The sequence below is a fragment of the Pleurodeles waltl genome, chromosome 5 (genome assembly GCF_031143425.1).
Source record: "Pleurodeles waltl isolate 20211129_DDA chromosome 5, aPleWal1.hap1.20221129, whole genome shotgun sequence".
Classification (NCBI taxonomy): domain Eukaryota; kingdom Metazoa; phylum Chordata; class Amphibia; order Caudata; family Salamandridae; genus Pleurodeles; species Pleurodeles waltl.
The window spans coordinates 1,867,354,834-1,867,368,981 of NC_090444.1; the positions used below are offsets into that span (position 1 = coordinate 1,867,354,834).

At 43.5% G+C, this 14,148-nt stretch overlaps 1 protein-coding gene across 2 annotated transcripts in view; it reads left to right on the plus strand.

The window, feature by feature from the left end:
* The window catches only part of LOC138296904 (cullin-9-like), a 360,394-nt gene extending 349,121 nt beyond the window's left edge, over nt 1-11,273 (plus strand). For both annotated transcript variants that reach the window (XM_069236417.1, XM_069236416.1), the window contains exon 32: nt 10,486-11,273. In XM_069236417.1, the coding sequence (XP_069092518.1) occupies nt 10,486-10,791 (306 nt within the window). In that variant the 3' untranslated portion in view covers nt 10,792-11,273. The remainder of the gene's footprint in view (nt 1-10,485) is intronic.
* The last annotated feature ends 2,875 nt before the right edge of the window (nt 11,274-14,148 follow it).

Sequence of the window (14,148 nt, forward strand, 5' to 3'; positions counted from 1 at the left end):
TAGGCTTGAACACATTGGAGCTTGTGGCCAGGGCAATGGGCTTCTCCCTAGCCCTGAGGGAGGTACGCATGGCTTAAATCTATCTGTTTCTCTAGAAATGTACAGGTGAAACTCATGGACAAGCCTTTTGGTGGGGATTGACTCAGCGGTTTAAGGTGGAAAGGGATAATGCCTGATCTTTGAGACTCAGCCCCTGGCCTAAGACTACAAATGATTTTGTAAGTTTTGTGGCTTTCCCAAGGCATTTACCATCTGCCAGCGCCAGCCTGTCCAGCGGCCAAACCAACTTCTGCAGAAGTACAGTCTCAAAGGAAGGGGCCATCAAGTCCAGCAGCCCTTCTCCTCTTCGCCCTCCAGACATCACTTGGAAATGAGCTATAGCTTCCTCTTGAAGGAGCACGTACAGCCAATTGAATGGATGGTGTCTTAATTTCAGCAGGCTGGGAAGGCCATAACTTCAAACCACTGTACGTTGCAAATAAAATAAAGATGTTTATGGTCTGCCCTGCCAAGACCTTCCCTATCCTTCCTTCCCAGACCATTGAGCTGCAGATACCGCAGTAGTTGGCAGCCCTACTGCAAAATGTTGCAGAGGAGTTGGTCCTTGAGCAGGAACTTTGGCTGAGTTGCAGAGGAGTTGGACCTGAAGCAGGAACTTTGGATGTGGTGATTCCCGGTAGTCTCGTCCCCAGGGAGGACGGTGGTCTGCATCTGATGTTGGACCTCAGCCTCTCGAACTTTTACTTGCGTAAGGAAAAGTTTGAGGTTGTCCCAAGCTCGGGGTATTTCTGTTGCTTGAATCAGAAGGGTACCTGCGATTCGTGGTAGGCTTCACTCGGTACCAGTTCTCTGACCTCAGTCATTCTACCATCAGTAATCCGAGTCTTCAGCAAGGTGACGGCAGTGGTTGTGATACACCTGGGAATGCCAGGGATCTCAGAGTTCCCATAACTTGACAATTGACTGCGTAAGGTGAGCTTGCCCCAGAAGGTGTTGGACCATCTACATGCAACAGCATCCATGGAGTTCGAATTCCATTTTCCCTCAACGTGCCTAAGTCTCACTTGGAGCCCTCTCTGTGCCTCCTGTTCATAGGGGCAATACAGAACACAACATCTTTGAGAGACATCCCTCTTCCACGGAGGATCCAGAACATTAAGGGTATGATGCAGATGATTCAGCAGAGAGCTCAAGTTCCACGCTGACACAAGAGTTCTCTCCAAAAGTGCCTTTGTCAACGGTGCTCCCAGCGCATGGTAATCTGTTGGCACCATCGAGACACTGCAGCGGAATTGTTCTTAAGGTCAGAGAGGTACAGATCTGATGCCTGAGGGTAATGAATATGAACGCGAGCACACTATGCACCAGAAAGATTGTTACAGAAGGTAAGTGACTTTTTCTTTTTGTCATATTATGATGGTGAAGATTAGTTGATTTAGAGAGAACACTGGTAACATAACGTTTCCTTCACTGAAGGTACTACCTGACAGGAGTCAGTGCTGCTTGAATAACATTTTTTTTTCAGAAAAGACCCAGAGTAGAAGTGGTGATCTCAGTAGGGAGCAAGTTCCATTGTTTGAGTGCCAGAAAAGCTCGCCTCCCCTTTGTCTGCAATGGTTTATTCAAAGACATAAACGTTTCTTGCTAGAAGCCGAGCCCAGGAGATGGAAAGGATTGTAGGCAGCAAACTGCATTCTTAAGTAAACTGGTCCGCTGTTAACAGCTTTATAGGTGAAACAAAGAGCTCTAAAGATGATGTGCTTTGAAATTGGTCAACAATGAAGACCCTACAAATGAGATGAAATGGAAGTTGTGTATATGTAGATGAGCCACAGAACTGTGTATGATTTGAAGACGATGGAATAGTTATTAAAGAGCTCCTTGATAAAATGAATCAGCATCATCAAGTGTAGAGGTTGTCCGAGCTTGTATTACTGTTTTGCCTGATGTAGGGGCACAGGGAGAACGTTTGGAACATTTTATGAAAACAGATTGCAGCTACCTAATTAGTATGTTTAGTCACAGATTTATTATCCATCAGTATGCCAATATTTTTGTGGAGGATACAGTTCTAAGGCAGAGCCCCAGAGCTGAAGGTAGCTAGGCTGATGAACAAACATCGGTCTCCTGTCTGAAGAAGATAACCTTTATATTGTCTGAGTCTTACAAACGGGTCAAAATAGACATCACAGCAGTTGGAGAGAATATACTTAGATAGTGGGGCTGAATTATGATCCTCTTGGAACACCATAGCTTAAGATTGTACCAAGAGACAAGAAAGGGGCAGGATATACAGCTGAGGTGTGATCGGAGAGAAAAGAGTGAAACCACTTCAAGGCACGTTTACAGATGCCTGCTTCAAGAAGATGAGAGAACAGAATGGGGTGTGAGGCTGTGTGGAATGCTGCGGATAGATCCAGTAAGAACAGTGCGACAGAGTCGCCTTGGTCCACTATGAATATTATGGTTGACTCGCAGCTATGCATGAAGAGAAAGCCTGAGTGAGATGGAGCTAGGATAGCGTTCACTTCCAAATAACTAAACAGTTTGAGGTTGACTACTTTTTGTAGAGGGACATAGTAGAAGAGAGATGGGTCTGAATGTCGACAGTACTGAAGGATTGGCAGTGAGTTTCTTCAATAAAGGGATTACTTGTGTTTCCTTCCAAGATCTAGGATCATAGCTTGGTCGAGCCAAAGGTTGCAGAGTTTAGTAAAAGGCTGAATGTTCGGTTCCGTAGCCACGTACAGAACTCTCGGTGAGCAACACTCCTCTGGCGAACCTTAGGGGATGGAAGACATAATGGTTTGAACCTGCTCAAGGTTGAGAGGTGAGAATTCTGTAGGGGTAGCTTCATTGACAGCAGTGATAGAGAGATCTATAGTCATACGTGGGGAAATTGGGGTCGTTTTTGAGCATTTTATCCATGAAAAGTTAGACAAATCATCCCAAAGTTTCTGTGATGGCTGAATAATGTTGGCAGAGACAGTGGAATTTAAGAGCTTCTTGATGACTGAGCAAGGTTTTGCGAGGAATTTTGGCATTTACGGTTTTAGTGGCATGGTGGGTGATACGGGTAGTGCTGATATGGTACTTAAATGCCCGAAGGCATGTGTAGCTGGAGATACACATGATTTGCATAATTCCGCCATCTAGTGTTAGACTCGGAATGTTAGAAGTTGTTTTTCTTCTAAGAAGATTTTAGAGTCATGAGATCGAGTGACTATACTCCTCTTGGTGATAAGTGCGCATGGGCATCAAGTCCTTTTGTAAGATTGTTTTCTTTCTGCCGTCAGGTTCGGACGTGTTTCCTTTTGCTCTTGCTCCACTATCTATCTCAGTTCGGTGTTTCTGTACTTTTTTCTACCTTTCTATAATATCGTCAGTATTGTTTCGATCACGTTTCCATCTATACTCAGTCCGATTTAGACCATCTGGGTCGAATTCTTGCCCTTAAAAGGGCTTTGCCCTTTTGGGGCCTACTTCAGTGTTGTGCTGATGGAACGAACTCCGTTTGATTCTGTCCTCTGTCTCATGCTAAGTTCCCATACACTGATCTACATTCTGTGAGCAATCTCTGTTTATCTCCAGATCATCGGGAAGAAACCTGTGACACCAGCAGATCTTGTCAATCTGAAAAGACTCCTCAGGACCGTAGAGCTCGTCGTCTTGAAATGGCGCTGAAATCCACAGAAGACGGACCTGATATCTTCAGTGAAGAACATGCACAGGAAGAAGTTCGACAAGGGGCAACATTTTCTATTTAAGACTCCGACTCAGATCAGCACTCAGATGATGATAGCCACTACATACCTCCAGTACCTGAGTACAACCTCCCCATCACACTACACAGAAATAAAAAAAAAGACTCCAGCACAGTCGTCGTTCCTCCACTGCCTTCCGGCCATGGTCAGATCTGAAAAGTAAGTCTGGATGACGAACTTTGGGATTCAGCACCGAGATTAAAGACTAAAGTGCGTTCGGCTTCGACCAAACAGACTCCGACAACAGTCTCGAACTCGAGCCGAAAATCAGAGCAGACATCTTCGGAGCCAAAATAATCTACTCCACCTACGGAGCCGATGTTTTCGGTTTAAGTAAAGCACTCGGCACACAAACCTTCGGTGACGAAAGACACGAGTAGCAAGCAGACTACTTCTACCCATGAATCCTTGGACATACAACCTATTTTAGAGGTGATGGACGCTAAACAGCAAAACAAATAAACACTCATAAGGACACAGGAAGAATAATTGCCTCCCCTCCAATGTCCTTTAATTGTCTTTTAAAGATAACTTTAAAGGATATACCGCTATCAAAAAAGATCTCCAAGGATAAACCGCATGAAGAGGCTACAAACCACAAACAGCCTTCACCACCACATTCTCCTGTTCTTCCTCCACACCTCCACCATCACCCACATATGAAGCACAGTTATCACCACACACATCCTCATTATCACCACACAGGGATGATTTTAGTAATGACCAGCTGGACAAAGATCCATGGGATACATTTGACCCTGATCCCATTCTACCAAATGATCCAGACTTATACCCTGCTAGGTCCTCACCACCAGAAGACACTACTGCATACAATCAAGTAGTGGCCAGAGCTGCTGCCTATCATAATGTGCAGACGCATACAGATCAGATAGAGCAAGATTTCCTTTTTGACACACAAGCGTCTACACATAAACAATGTCTTCCAATGCTTCCAGGAATGCTCAGACATGCTTCCAATATTTTTCAGGAACCCGTAAAGGCCAGAATTCTCACTCCTGGAGTAGATAAAAAAATATAAACCTGCACCCTTAGACCCAGTGTTTATAAAAACTCAATTACCACCTGATTCAATTGTAGTTAGCGCAGCAAGGAAAAGGGCCAACAGTCAGTCCACATGAGATGCTCCTCCTCCAGACAGGGAGAGTACGAAAATAGATGCAGCAGGTAAAAGAGAAGCTTCACAAGCTGCAAATCATCAGAGGATAGCCAACTCGCAGGCTCTTTTGGCTAGGTCTGATAGCGCCCACTGGGATGAGATGGAAGCACTCTTGCAGAACCACCCTCCAGACCACCAAAAGAGGGGACAACAGATACTAACTGAAGGGCAAGCAATATCTAATAATGCTATTAGATCCACTATGGATGCAGCTGATACAGCAGCCAGAGCAATCAGCACCAGTGTGCTTATTAGAAGACATGCCTGGTGAAGATGTTCAGGGTTCAAACCTGAAACACAACAGGCTGTGTTAAATATGTCCCTTGACAAACAGCATCTATTTGGCCCAGAGGTTGTCACAACCGTAGACAAATTTAAAAAAGATTCTGAAACAGCCAAAGCAATGGGTGTGTTATATACCACACCCAGTAGAGGTACTTTTCATAGACCACATTTTAGAGGGGATTTCAAACCATCAGCCTCAGAAACAGCAACTTCCGAACAAAAACAATCCTCACAATTCTACACAGAAGGATCGTTTAGAGTCTTCTATAGAGGATCCAACAATAGAGGAAGAGGTAAACCGTCCACTTCCAGAGGTTCCTCTCAATTTAAATAAACAGTGACTTTCTCACCATCCTCACAGAGCACACATCTCCTGTGGGAGGAAGACTGGTAAACTTCTATCCACAATGGCACAACATCACTACAGATCAGTGGGTTCTGTCAATCATCCAATATGGTTACTGTCCAGAACTCATTTCCACTCCACCAAACATTCCTCCTCGTTCACTCAGTCTTACTCAGGAGCATCTCAGTCTATTAAAACAAGAGGTACAATCACTACTGCTGAGGATCTGGAGTATACTCACTATACTTCCTCATACTGAAAAAAGGTGGTAGTCTCAGACCAATCTTGGATCTCGGGCCCCTTAATCTATACATATTGTCAGAACACTTCCATATGATAACTCTAAAGGACGTCATTCCCCTATTACAAAAACAGGATTGCATCGCAGCGTTAGACCTCAAGGATGCTTATTTCCACATTCCCATACATCCAGCACATCGAAAGTATCTAAGATCCGTTGTAGCAGGAAAGCATTACCAGTTCAAAGTGCTACCATTTGAGGCAATAACAGCACCAAGGGTGCTCACCAAATGTTTAGCGGTGGTTGCAGCATTCCTCAGGAGACGACACATACATGTCTTCCCATATCTCGACGACTGGCTCATAAAGGCCAGCACACTTCAAATGTGTCAACAACATACTCAGTACACCATAAACATCCTACACGATCTAGTGTTTACCATAAATTACCACAAATCTCACCTGCAACCATCACAGATACAACTGTATTTAGGAGCAATTCTAAACACTCAATCAGCATTGGCACACCCAAACACATTTAGGATTCCAGCAGTTCACAATCTCATATCGCAACTACAATACAACCACACTGACACAGTAAAGTTGGTGATTAAACTATTAGAGATGATGACTTCATGCATAGCAATAGTACCTAATGCCAGACTCCACATGAGACCACTGCAGCAGTGTCTCTCTCAACAGTGTTCTCAGGCACACGGCCAAATTCAGGATCTAGCGTTGTTGGACCGCCAGGCTTACCGCTCTCTACAATGGTGGAATTCCACCAACCTATCAAAAGGGCGGCCCTTTCAGGACCCTGTGCCTCAGACCATAATCACAACAGATGCATCAATGATAGGTTGGGGAGCTCATCACAACCACCTCACTATACAAGGAGAATGGGACTCAATCTAACAAACTTATCACATAAACCACTTGGAATTACTAGCAGTATTCCTAGCACGCAAAGCTTTTCAAACACAAATCACACAAAATAGTATTAATAAGTACAGACAATATGACCACAATGACACGAGGAGGAGGGACACATTCATCACAATTGTCCCTTCCAGCACAGACAATTTGGAAATTGGCAATTCAATCAATCAATCAGCATTTGTAAAGCGCGGGTACTCACTTGTGAGGGTGTCAAGGTGCTCACAATTGCATTCAGAATATATCCCAGGGATACATAATCAACTAGTGGACCTCTTAAGCAGGATGCAACAGCAAGTACACAAATGGGAAATTCACCCACAGGTGATTCAGCAATACTTCCAGATGTGGGGAACACCAGAAATAGACCTTTTCGCCACAAAAGAAAATGCAAAATGCAAAAGCTTCGCATCCAGGCACCCACACTCTCAATCCAAGGGCAATGCTCTATGGATGAACTGGTCAAAGATATTTGCTTATGCCTTACCACCTCTCCCACTAATTCCATTTCTGATCAAAAAGATTAAACAAACCTCACTCACCATAATACTCATAGCTCCCACGTGGGCAAGTCAACATTGGTACACAACACTATTGGACCTGTCTGTAGTACCAAATCACAAACTACCAAACAAACCAGACCTATTGACTCAAAGGAGAGGTCAAATCAGACATCCAAATCCCAGCATACTCAACATGGTGATCTGGCACCTCAAGTCTTAGAATTTGGTTATTTACAACTTCCATCAGAATGTATGGATATTCTAAAGGAAGCACGCAAACCCACAACTAGACAATGTTATACAACTAAATGGTCTACTATTGTCAACTTAAAAACATTGACCCACTTAAAGCATCAGTACAGGATATTGTTTGCCATTTGTTACATTTACAAAAAGCAAACCTTGCATGTTCCTCTATTAGAATCCATTTAACAGCAATAGCTTCTTACCTCCAAAACAGACAACTTACTTCCCTGTTTAGGATTCCTGTTAAAAAGGCTTTTATTGTGGGTCTTAAAAAGGTTACTCCACCTACAGCTTCGCCAGCCCCTGTGTGGAACCTTAATATTGTACTCACCAGACTTATGGGGTTATCTTTTGAACCCATGCATTCTTGCCCTCATCAGTTTTTATCATGGAAGGTTGACTTTTTGGTAGCAATCACTTCTTTAAGGAGAGTTAGTGAAATTCAAGCGTTAACTTAAGAGGAACCTTTCTTTCAAATTCACAAAATAGTTCTTAGGGCAAACCCAAAATTCCTACCAAAGATGGTTTCACCTTTTCATATTAATCAGTCTGTTGAATTGCCAGTCTTCTTTCCACAGCCAGATTCAGTTGCAGAAAGAGCTCTTCACACCCTTGACATTAAAAGAGCTCTCATGTATTATATAGACAGAAAAAACAATTTTAAAAAATCCAAGCAACTTTTTGTGGCTTTTCAACAACCTCACAAAGGTAATCCCATTTCAAAAGACAGATTAGCATGATGGATAAGCAAGTTTGTATACATTTCACATCTTAAAGAAAAAGACAGCTACCAGTAACTCCAAAAGCACATTCTACTAGGAAAACAGGGGCTTCAATTGCATTTTCAGGCAACATACCAACGGCAGACCTATGTAAAGCAGCCACCTGGTCCACACCACACACATTTACTAAACACTACTGTGTGGATGTGCTATCTCGTCAACAAGCAAATGTTGGACAGGCAGTGCTTAAAACACAATTTCAAACTACAACTCCTACAGGCTAGCCACTGCTTATTTTTAGGTGGGGACTGCTTTTTAGTGTATGCATAGCATGTGTATCTACAGCTACACATGCCAAACGGAAAATGTCACGTTCGATGGCATCTGTCGCTGTAGATACACATGGTCTGCATAGCTCGCCATCTGGTGTTGGGTCGGAGTGTTACAAGTTGTTTTTCTTCGAAGAAGTGTTTTCGAGTCACTGGACCGAGTGACTCCTCCTTCTGTGCTCATTGCGCATTGGCGCGACCCAACACCAGATGGCGAGCTATGCAGACCATGTGAATCTCAGCGACTGATGCCACGAACAGATGTACACTGGGTAAGTGACATTTTCATTACCCAGTGTACATCTATCCGTGGCATGTAGTGCTGTAGATTCACATACGCCCTCCCTCCTCCCCGGAAGCCTGTGGCCGTTGTACTAATATATAATGTATATATGATATACATTGCATGGACATCTCATTTAATTTCTATATATGTACATATACAACTTTTACACTCTTTACTTCACACTCCTGCGGGAAAACAGTCCGACCAAGGACTCGATGCCCATGCGCACTATCATTGAGAGGAGGAGTCACTCGATCTTGTGACTTGAAAACCTTAGAAGGAAAACAGCTTGTAACACTCCGAGCCCAACACTAGAAGGCGGTCTTTTGCAAAGCATGTGAATCTGCAGCACTTCATGCGATGAACAGACGTCTACTGGGTAAGTAACATTTTCCTTATAAAGCCTTGATGACATTTACATTTTTCAGAATAATTGTAATTTTTTCATCCATGGTTGCAGGTGTGTTTACCCACACTCAGTTCATCATTGTACCAAGGGGCAATAGGATGCTTCCAGGGGGAGGTTATCAGTTCCTAGTGGTGCCTTAGCATCAAGCGCTGTGCTAACCCAGGTGTTAAATGCTTTAGCACAAGTAAAGGCTTCTTCAGACCAAGGTTTTGTGGAGGTAAAGGGCACAGAAGGAAGAATACTCTAGGTAATACTGATGAGACGTGACACAAGACAAATTCAGTGGTTTGGGGATACGGTTTCACTGGACACTCGTCTGACCACAGAAGAGGGAGTTCTATTCAAGAGTAATTTGTGAAGACAGGATCCAGAATATGTCCTACACTCTGTGTCGGAATGACTACTAACGGTTGAAGGCCCAAAATGGAGTTGAGGAAGCTAGTGGTTTCTGGAAGGCCACTGTTTTCTGGGTGGAAATTCAAGTCGTCCAGAGTAGAAGATTTGGCTGTTTTGATAATATGAGGAGCTAAAAAGTAAGCAGAGTTGCAGAAGGCAGTTGGATCGAGGTCAATGGGTATAGTATACGAATGCTCAAGAGAAGGAAGTCAAGAGGTTCAATTATAAAACAAGAAATAAGCATTCTGAAGCAGTACAATTTTTATTATATAAGGTGGAAATGTAATGTTTTGGTTGTGAACGATGGCAATACTCTCCTCGGATTCAAACAGTGTTGCCTGAATATGTATACACCAGCAGAATGGCATTACCCAAACCCTGCCCAGAGGGTTCATGACACCAGGTCTCTGTTAAGAAGAGCGTGTTTGGTTTACGGGAATCTATAAAAATCAAAGACTGTAGCAGGTAGCATTTTAAGGGCCGTTTACTCTCGCTTGATGCCATAGAAGACATGTACATGTGTCCTACATCCCAGCAGCAGCTTCTTAAATTTACTTGTATTTTACAGTCTGATGAAGGGGCTCGTCTTCATATGATATTGAAGAGGGTGAGATGCAGGAATTTTTGAAAAGTGCAATCTGAGGTTTTCAACCCTCCTGCCGCTGGAGTGGTAACATTTCATTTAAGTAATCTCTTCAATAACTTTTTCCTTTTAGTATTGTACTTTTGCCTATAGTAGGAGTTCAGTTAGTGGTGAATCTTAACATGTTTAAAGCATTTTGTTGTATTTAAGATCATGTGATCTAGGTTTGTACTACCTAACGTGGGTTTGGCTCTTGCTTCTAGGTGATTGACTCGTGCCAGAAATGTGATCAGAGAGGTTCACTCAAATTCCTAAACTTCTGCTGCAGCCACACGGACGTCCTATCTTGTGTCATACATCTCATTAATGAGGGCTACGTCCGGCGCAATGAAGACCGACTGCATGTGCTGGAGTACGTCTCCGAGGACCCCCAGCCACAGCCGCCACCTCCCCCCAAAGAGACTCCTGCCATAGTCTTCCATACGGCAGAGATTCGAAAAGTAAGCAACAACAGCGTCAGCAACCTCCCCAATGATGACAAAAGACTTACCTTCTCTACCTTCAGGTAAAACATGGTCTGAGCAGTAGAGCCTGTCTCTTCCATCCTACCTCCATCATATATTATGATTGACACGCTCGGAAGGCCCTCTGCCTTGGAAGTGTAAGTCTAGAATGAAGAGGAAAGGGCATGCAACGACCATTGATGCAGGCGAGCGAGACAGGTGGTCCACAGCTCATTCTGGTTGAAACGGAAGTACTAGTCGTGGCTACTGCACGCTGCACATCCAGTGGTGTGGGGGTTGGCACGTGCGTGGCATCCTGTGTTCTGTAGCAGCGTAGCCGTGTTCGTGCAAGCGTGCCTGCAGGAATGATTTATTGAGAGGCTGGTAGTGAAGGCTTTTGAGTATGGACACAGTCATCTAAGGGTACGCGCACCCTGTCGGAAGATGCTATGCAGGCGTATACACACCGCTGTCCGGAGAATCCAGTGTGCGGTATGTGCACCGCTGGCTGGAGTATTATTTTTTTCAATAAAATGTACTAGCTTCAATTTGCCATCTTGTCTCTATTTCTTGTTAGGGCTGAAATTAAATGTCCCTTGCAACCTTGTTACTGTTTTACTGTCTGGAGAGAACAAAACAAAAATTCAACTAAAAATAGCCCTGTCTAAGGGGGGCCGTGTAATAAAAGAAGAACCGCAAGTGAAGAACAAGATTCTTTAATGGTGGAGGAGCACACAGATAATTTTGTGAATTGTGAATTAGAAGTCCACGCTTTAAGCAATAATCACTTGGTGTTTAATCTAGGAACAGAGATATATGCTGTATTACATATCACAACAATACCCGAACACACAGATACAGCTGACAAGTTTTGTCCACTGTAGACTTTATCAAGGTTACAGAAGGTTTGATAAAAACAATCTTAGATTCCAAAGTGAGTTGCACATTGGAAAAGTCATGGAGGAGGATGAAGAGGAAGTAAGTAGCTCAGTTTTCTCAGTACTGATTTCTCAGAGTGATCAACAATGGTGAGTTGGTGTTTTCTACAATCTAAAGCTGACGTGTATTACTTCAAGCATGAAATGTGTAGTTCCTTACTACAGTGTTTCACTTTTGCAGGATGTCTGACCAGCACCTCTAACAGTTTATTTTATGTTTAACTTTTTACACACGTGTCTTTTGTGCATTTTCTTAAAGCTTTGAAATAGGAAATTGTCCCAGGGAGGTAAATACTATTTTCAGATTTATCAAAGCACCACCGTCACACAGTAAATAATAAACCATTCTTTTATGTAATGCCTCCTATTTTGTCTATCAAAACAAAAATGGTGCTACATTCAAGACTCCCTTTCCTTCAGTACTGCCTTGTTTATGTTTGTTTAAGGAAGGGCGAGGGGCAGAAAGCCTTCATTATAGTCCTATCTTGTCTCTGCAGTGGAATCCAAAGGACTAACAAAGGTTCCCTTGCAATCCACTCTTCCTTTGAAATAGGAACAAAAACAGGACTGTACCAAAGGTACGGTAGCCTTCGATGCAGTTTGTCTGTCGTTTCCTCTGTGGTTTTAATGTCCTGATGTTATTATACGCGTTACACATTAAACCCCAACCTGTTGATTTGCTAATGCTTGTTTAACATGACTACTAGAAAATAAAAAGAAAGCCTCTGACCTGTGAGATCTGTACACCACTCTAACCTACTGTGCTCCACTGCACTCTACACCACTTTACGCCATTACACTCTACTCCACTGTACTCTACAGAGCACCACTCCACTCGGCACCAGTTCATTCTATTCTGAAGCCATCTACTCTATGCCACTGCCCTCTAAACCACTGTAGCCTGCTCCACTTCTCTCTACACCACTCTACTGCACTCTGCCACTCTACTCTGCACTACTGCACTCTATACCAATGCACTTTACACCCCTCTACTTGCACTCTGCAGCACTCCACTCTGCTCCAGTCTACAGCACTGCGCCCTACGTCACTGCACTCTACTTTGCACCATTCTAATCTACGCCACTGAATTCTACAACTCTGAATTGTATGCCGCTGAATACTATGCTGCTGCACTCTACACCACTATACTGTGCAACGCTCTACACCAGTCTATTCTACTCCACACCACTGCACTCTACGTCACTCCAATCTGCACTACCACACTCTACACCACTATACTGTGCAACGCTCTACACCAGTGCATTCTACTCCACACCACTGCACTCTACAACACTCTACTCTGCACCACTGCACTCAACGCCACTGCATTCTGCAGCACTATACTCTGCACACCTCTACCCCAGTGCACTTTGGCACTCTACTGCACTTTATGCCACTGCACTCTACACCACTCCAATCTGCACTACCACACTCTAAACCACTGTACTCTACTATCCAACACTCTAATCTAAGCCACTGCATTCTATGACACTGCATTGTACGCCGCAAAATTCTGTGCCACTGCACTCCATACTCTGCAACAGTCCACAACGATGCAGTTTACACCAGTGTACTCTGTGTGATTCTACTCTATGCCACTCAATACACAACACTCTACAGCACTCCACTTCACAGCACCCTACTCCACTCTTCGCCATTCATTCTGAAACTCTGTGCCTGTAGGAAGCTGGCTCTCTATGTGGTGCACTAAAATGAAGTACACTGTGCAGGGAGTGCAGTGGATCCCCAATTGGTTTGCAGAGGCAAAAGTAGATAGGACTAATGCTCTATTTGTAGTAGTGCGGGTGAGCAGTTGAGCTTATCAGAAGGTAGTGCTAAGCATTTGTTGTACTCAGTCAATAAATGAAACACACACTCAGAGTAAATATGAGACCAAATTAGTAAAATAACACTTCTTTTTATATATTCTTTAAACACAAGAACTTCGTTAAAAGGTAAGTACGTTTTTAAGCATCAACCCTTTTCAACGACAAAAATGGGAACTTAGTGGCATATTTATACTCCATTTGCACCAAATTTGCGTCTTTTTTTTTTTTTTTTTTTTTTTACACCAATTCGGCACAAAACCAACTCCATATTTATATTTTGACGTTAGACACGTCTAATGTCAACATATTGGAGTTTGCAATATTTTTTAGATGCGTGAACCTACCTTGCGTCAGTGAGATGCACTTCAGCTTGTCCACCTTAGGGATTGGACTGGCATGAAAAGGTCAAACCTCCTAATATGCCTAAATTTCCTGCCTGTCTTGCGGCAAAAGTGGGGTCAGATCAGGGGAGTCGGTCATCTCCACCATTTGGAGAGCTTGTTGGCATTACAAAGTGGGCTAGGCCTTTGAAGCTACGTGCCGTGGAATTTCCATCATGCCTAAGTGAGGTACTAACACCCCTGCCCAGTGCAGGCTTTTATCTCGCCCTTGAGAGTACTTGCTGTCACCTTGGAGGGGTCAGAAACGTGGCGTGG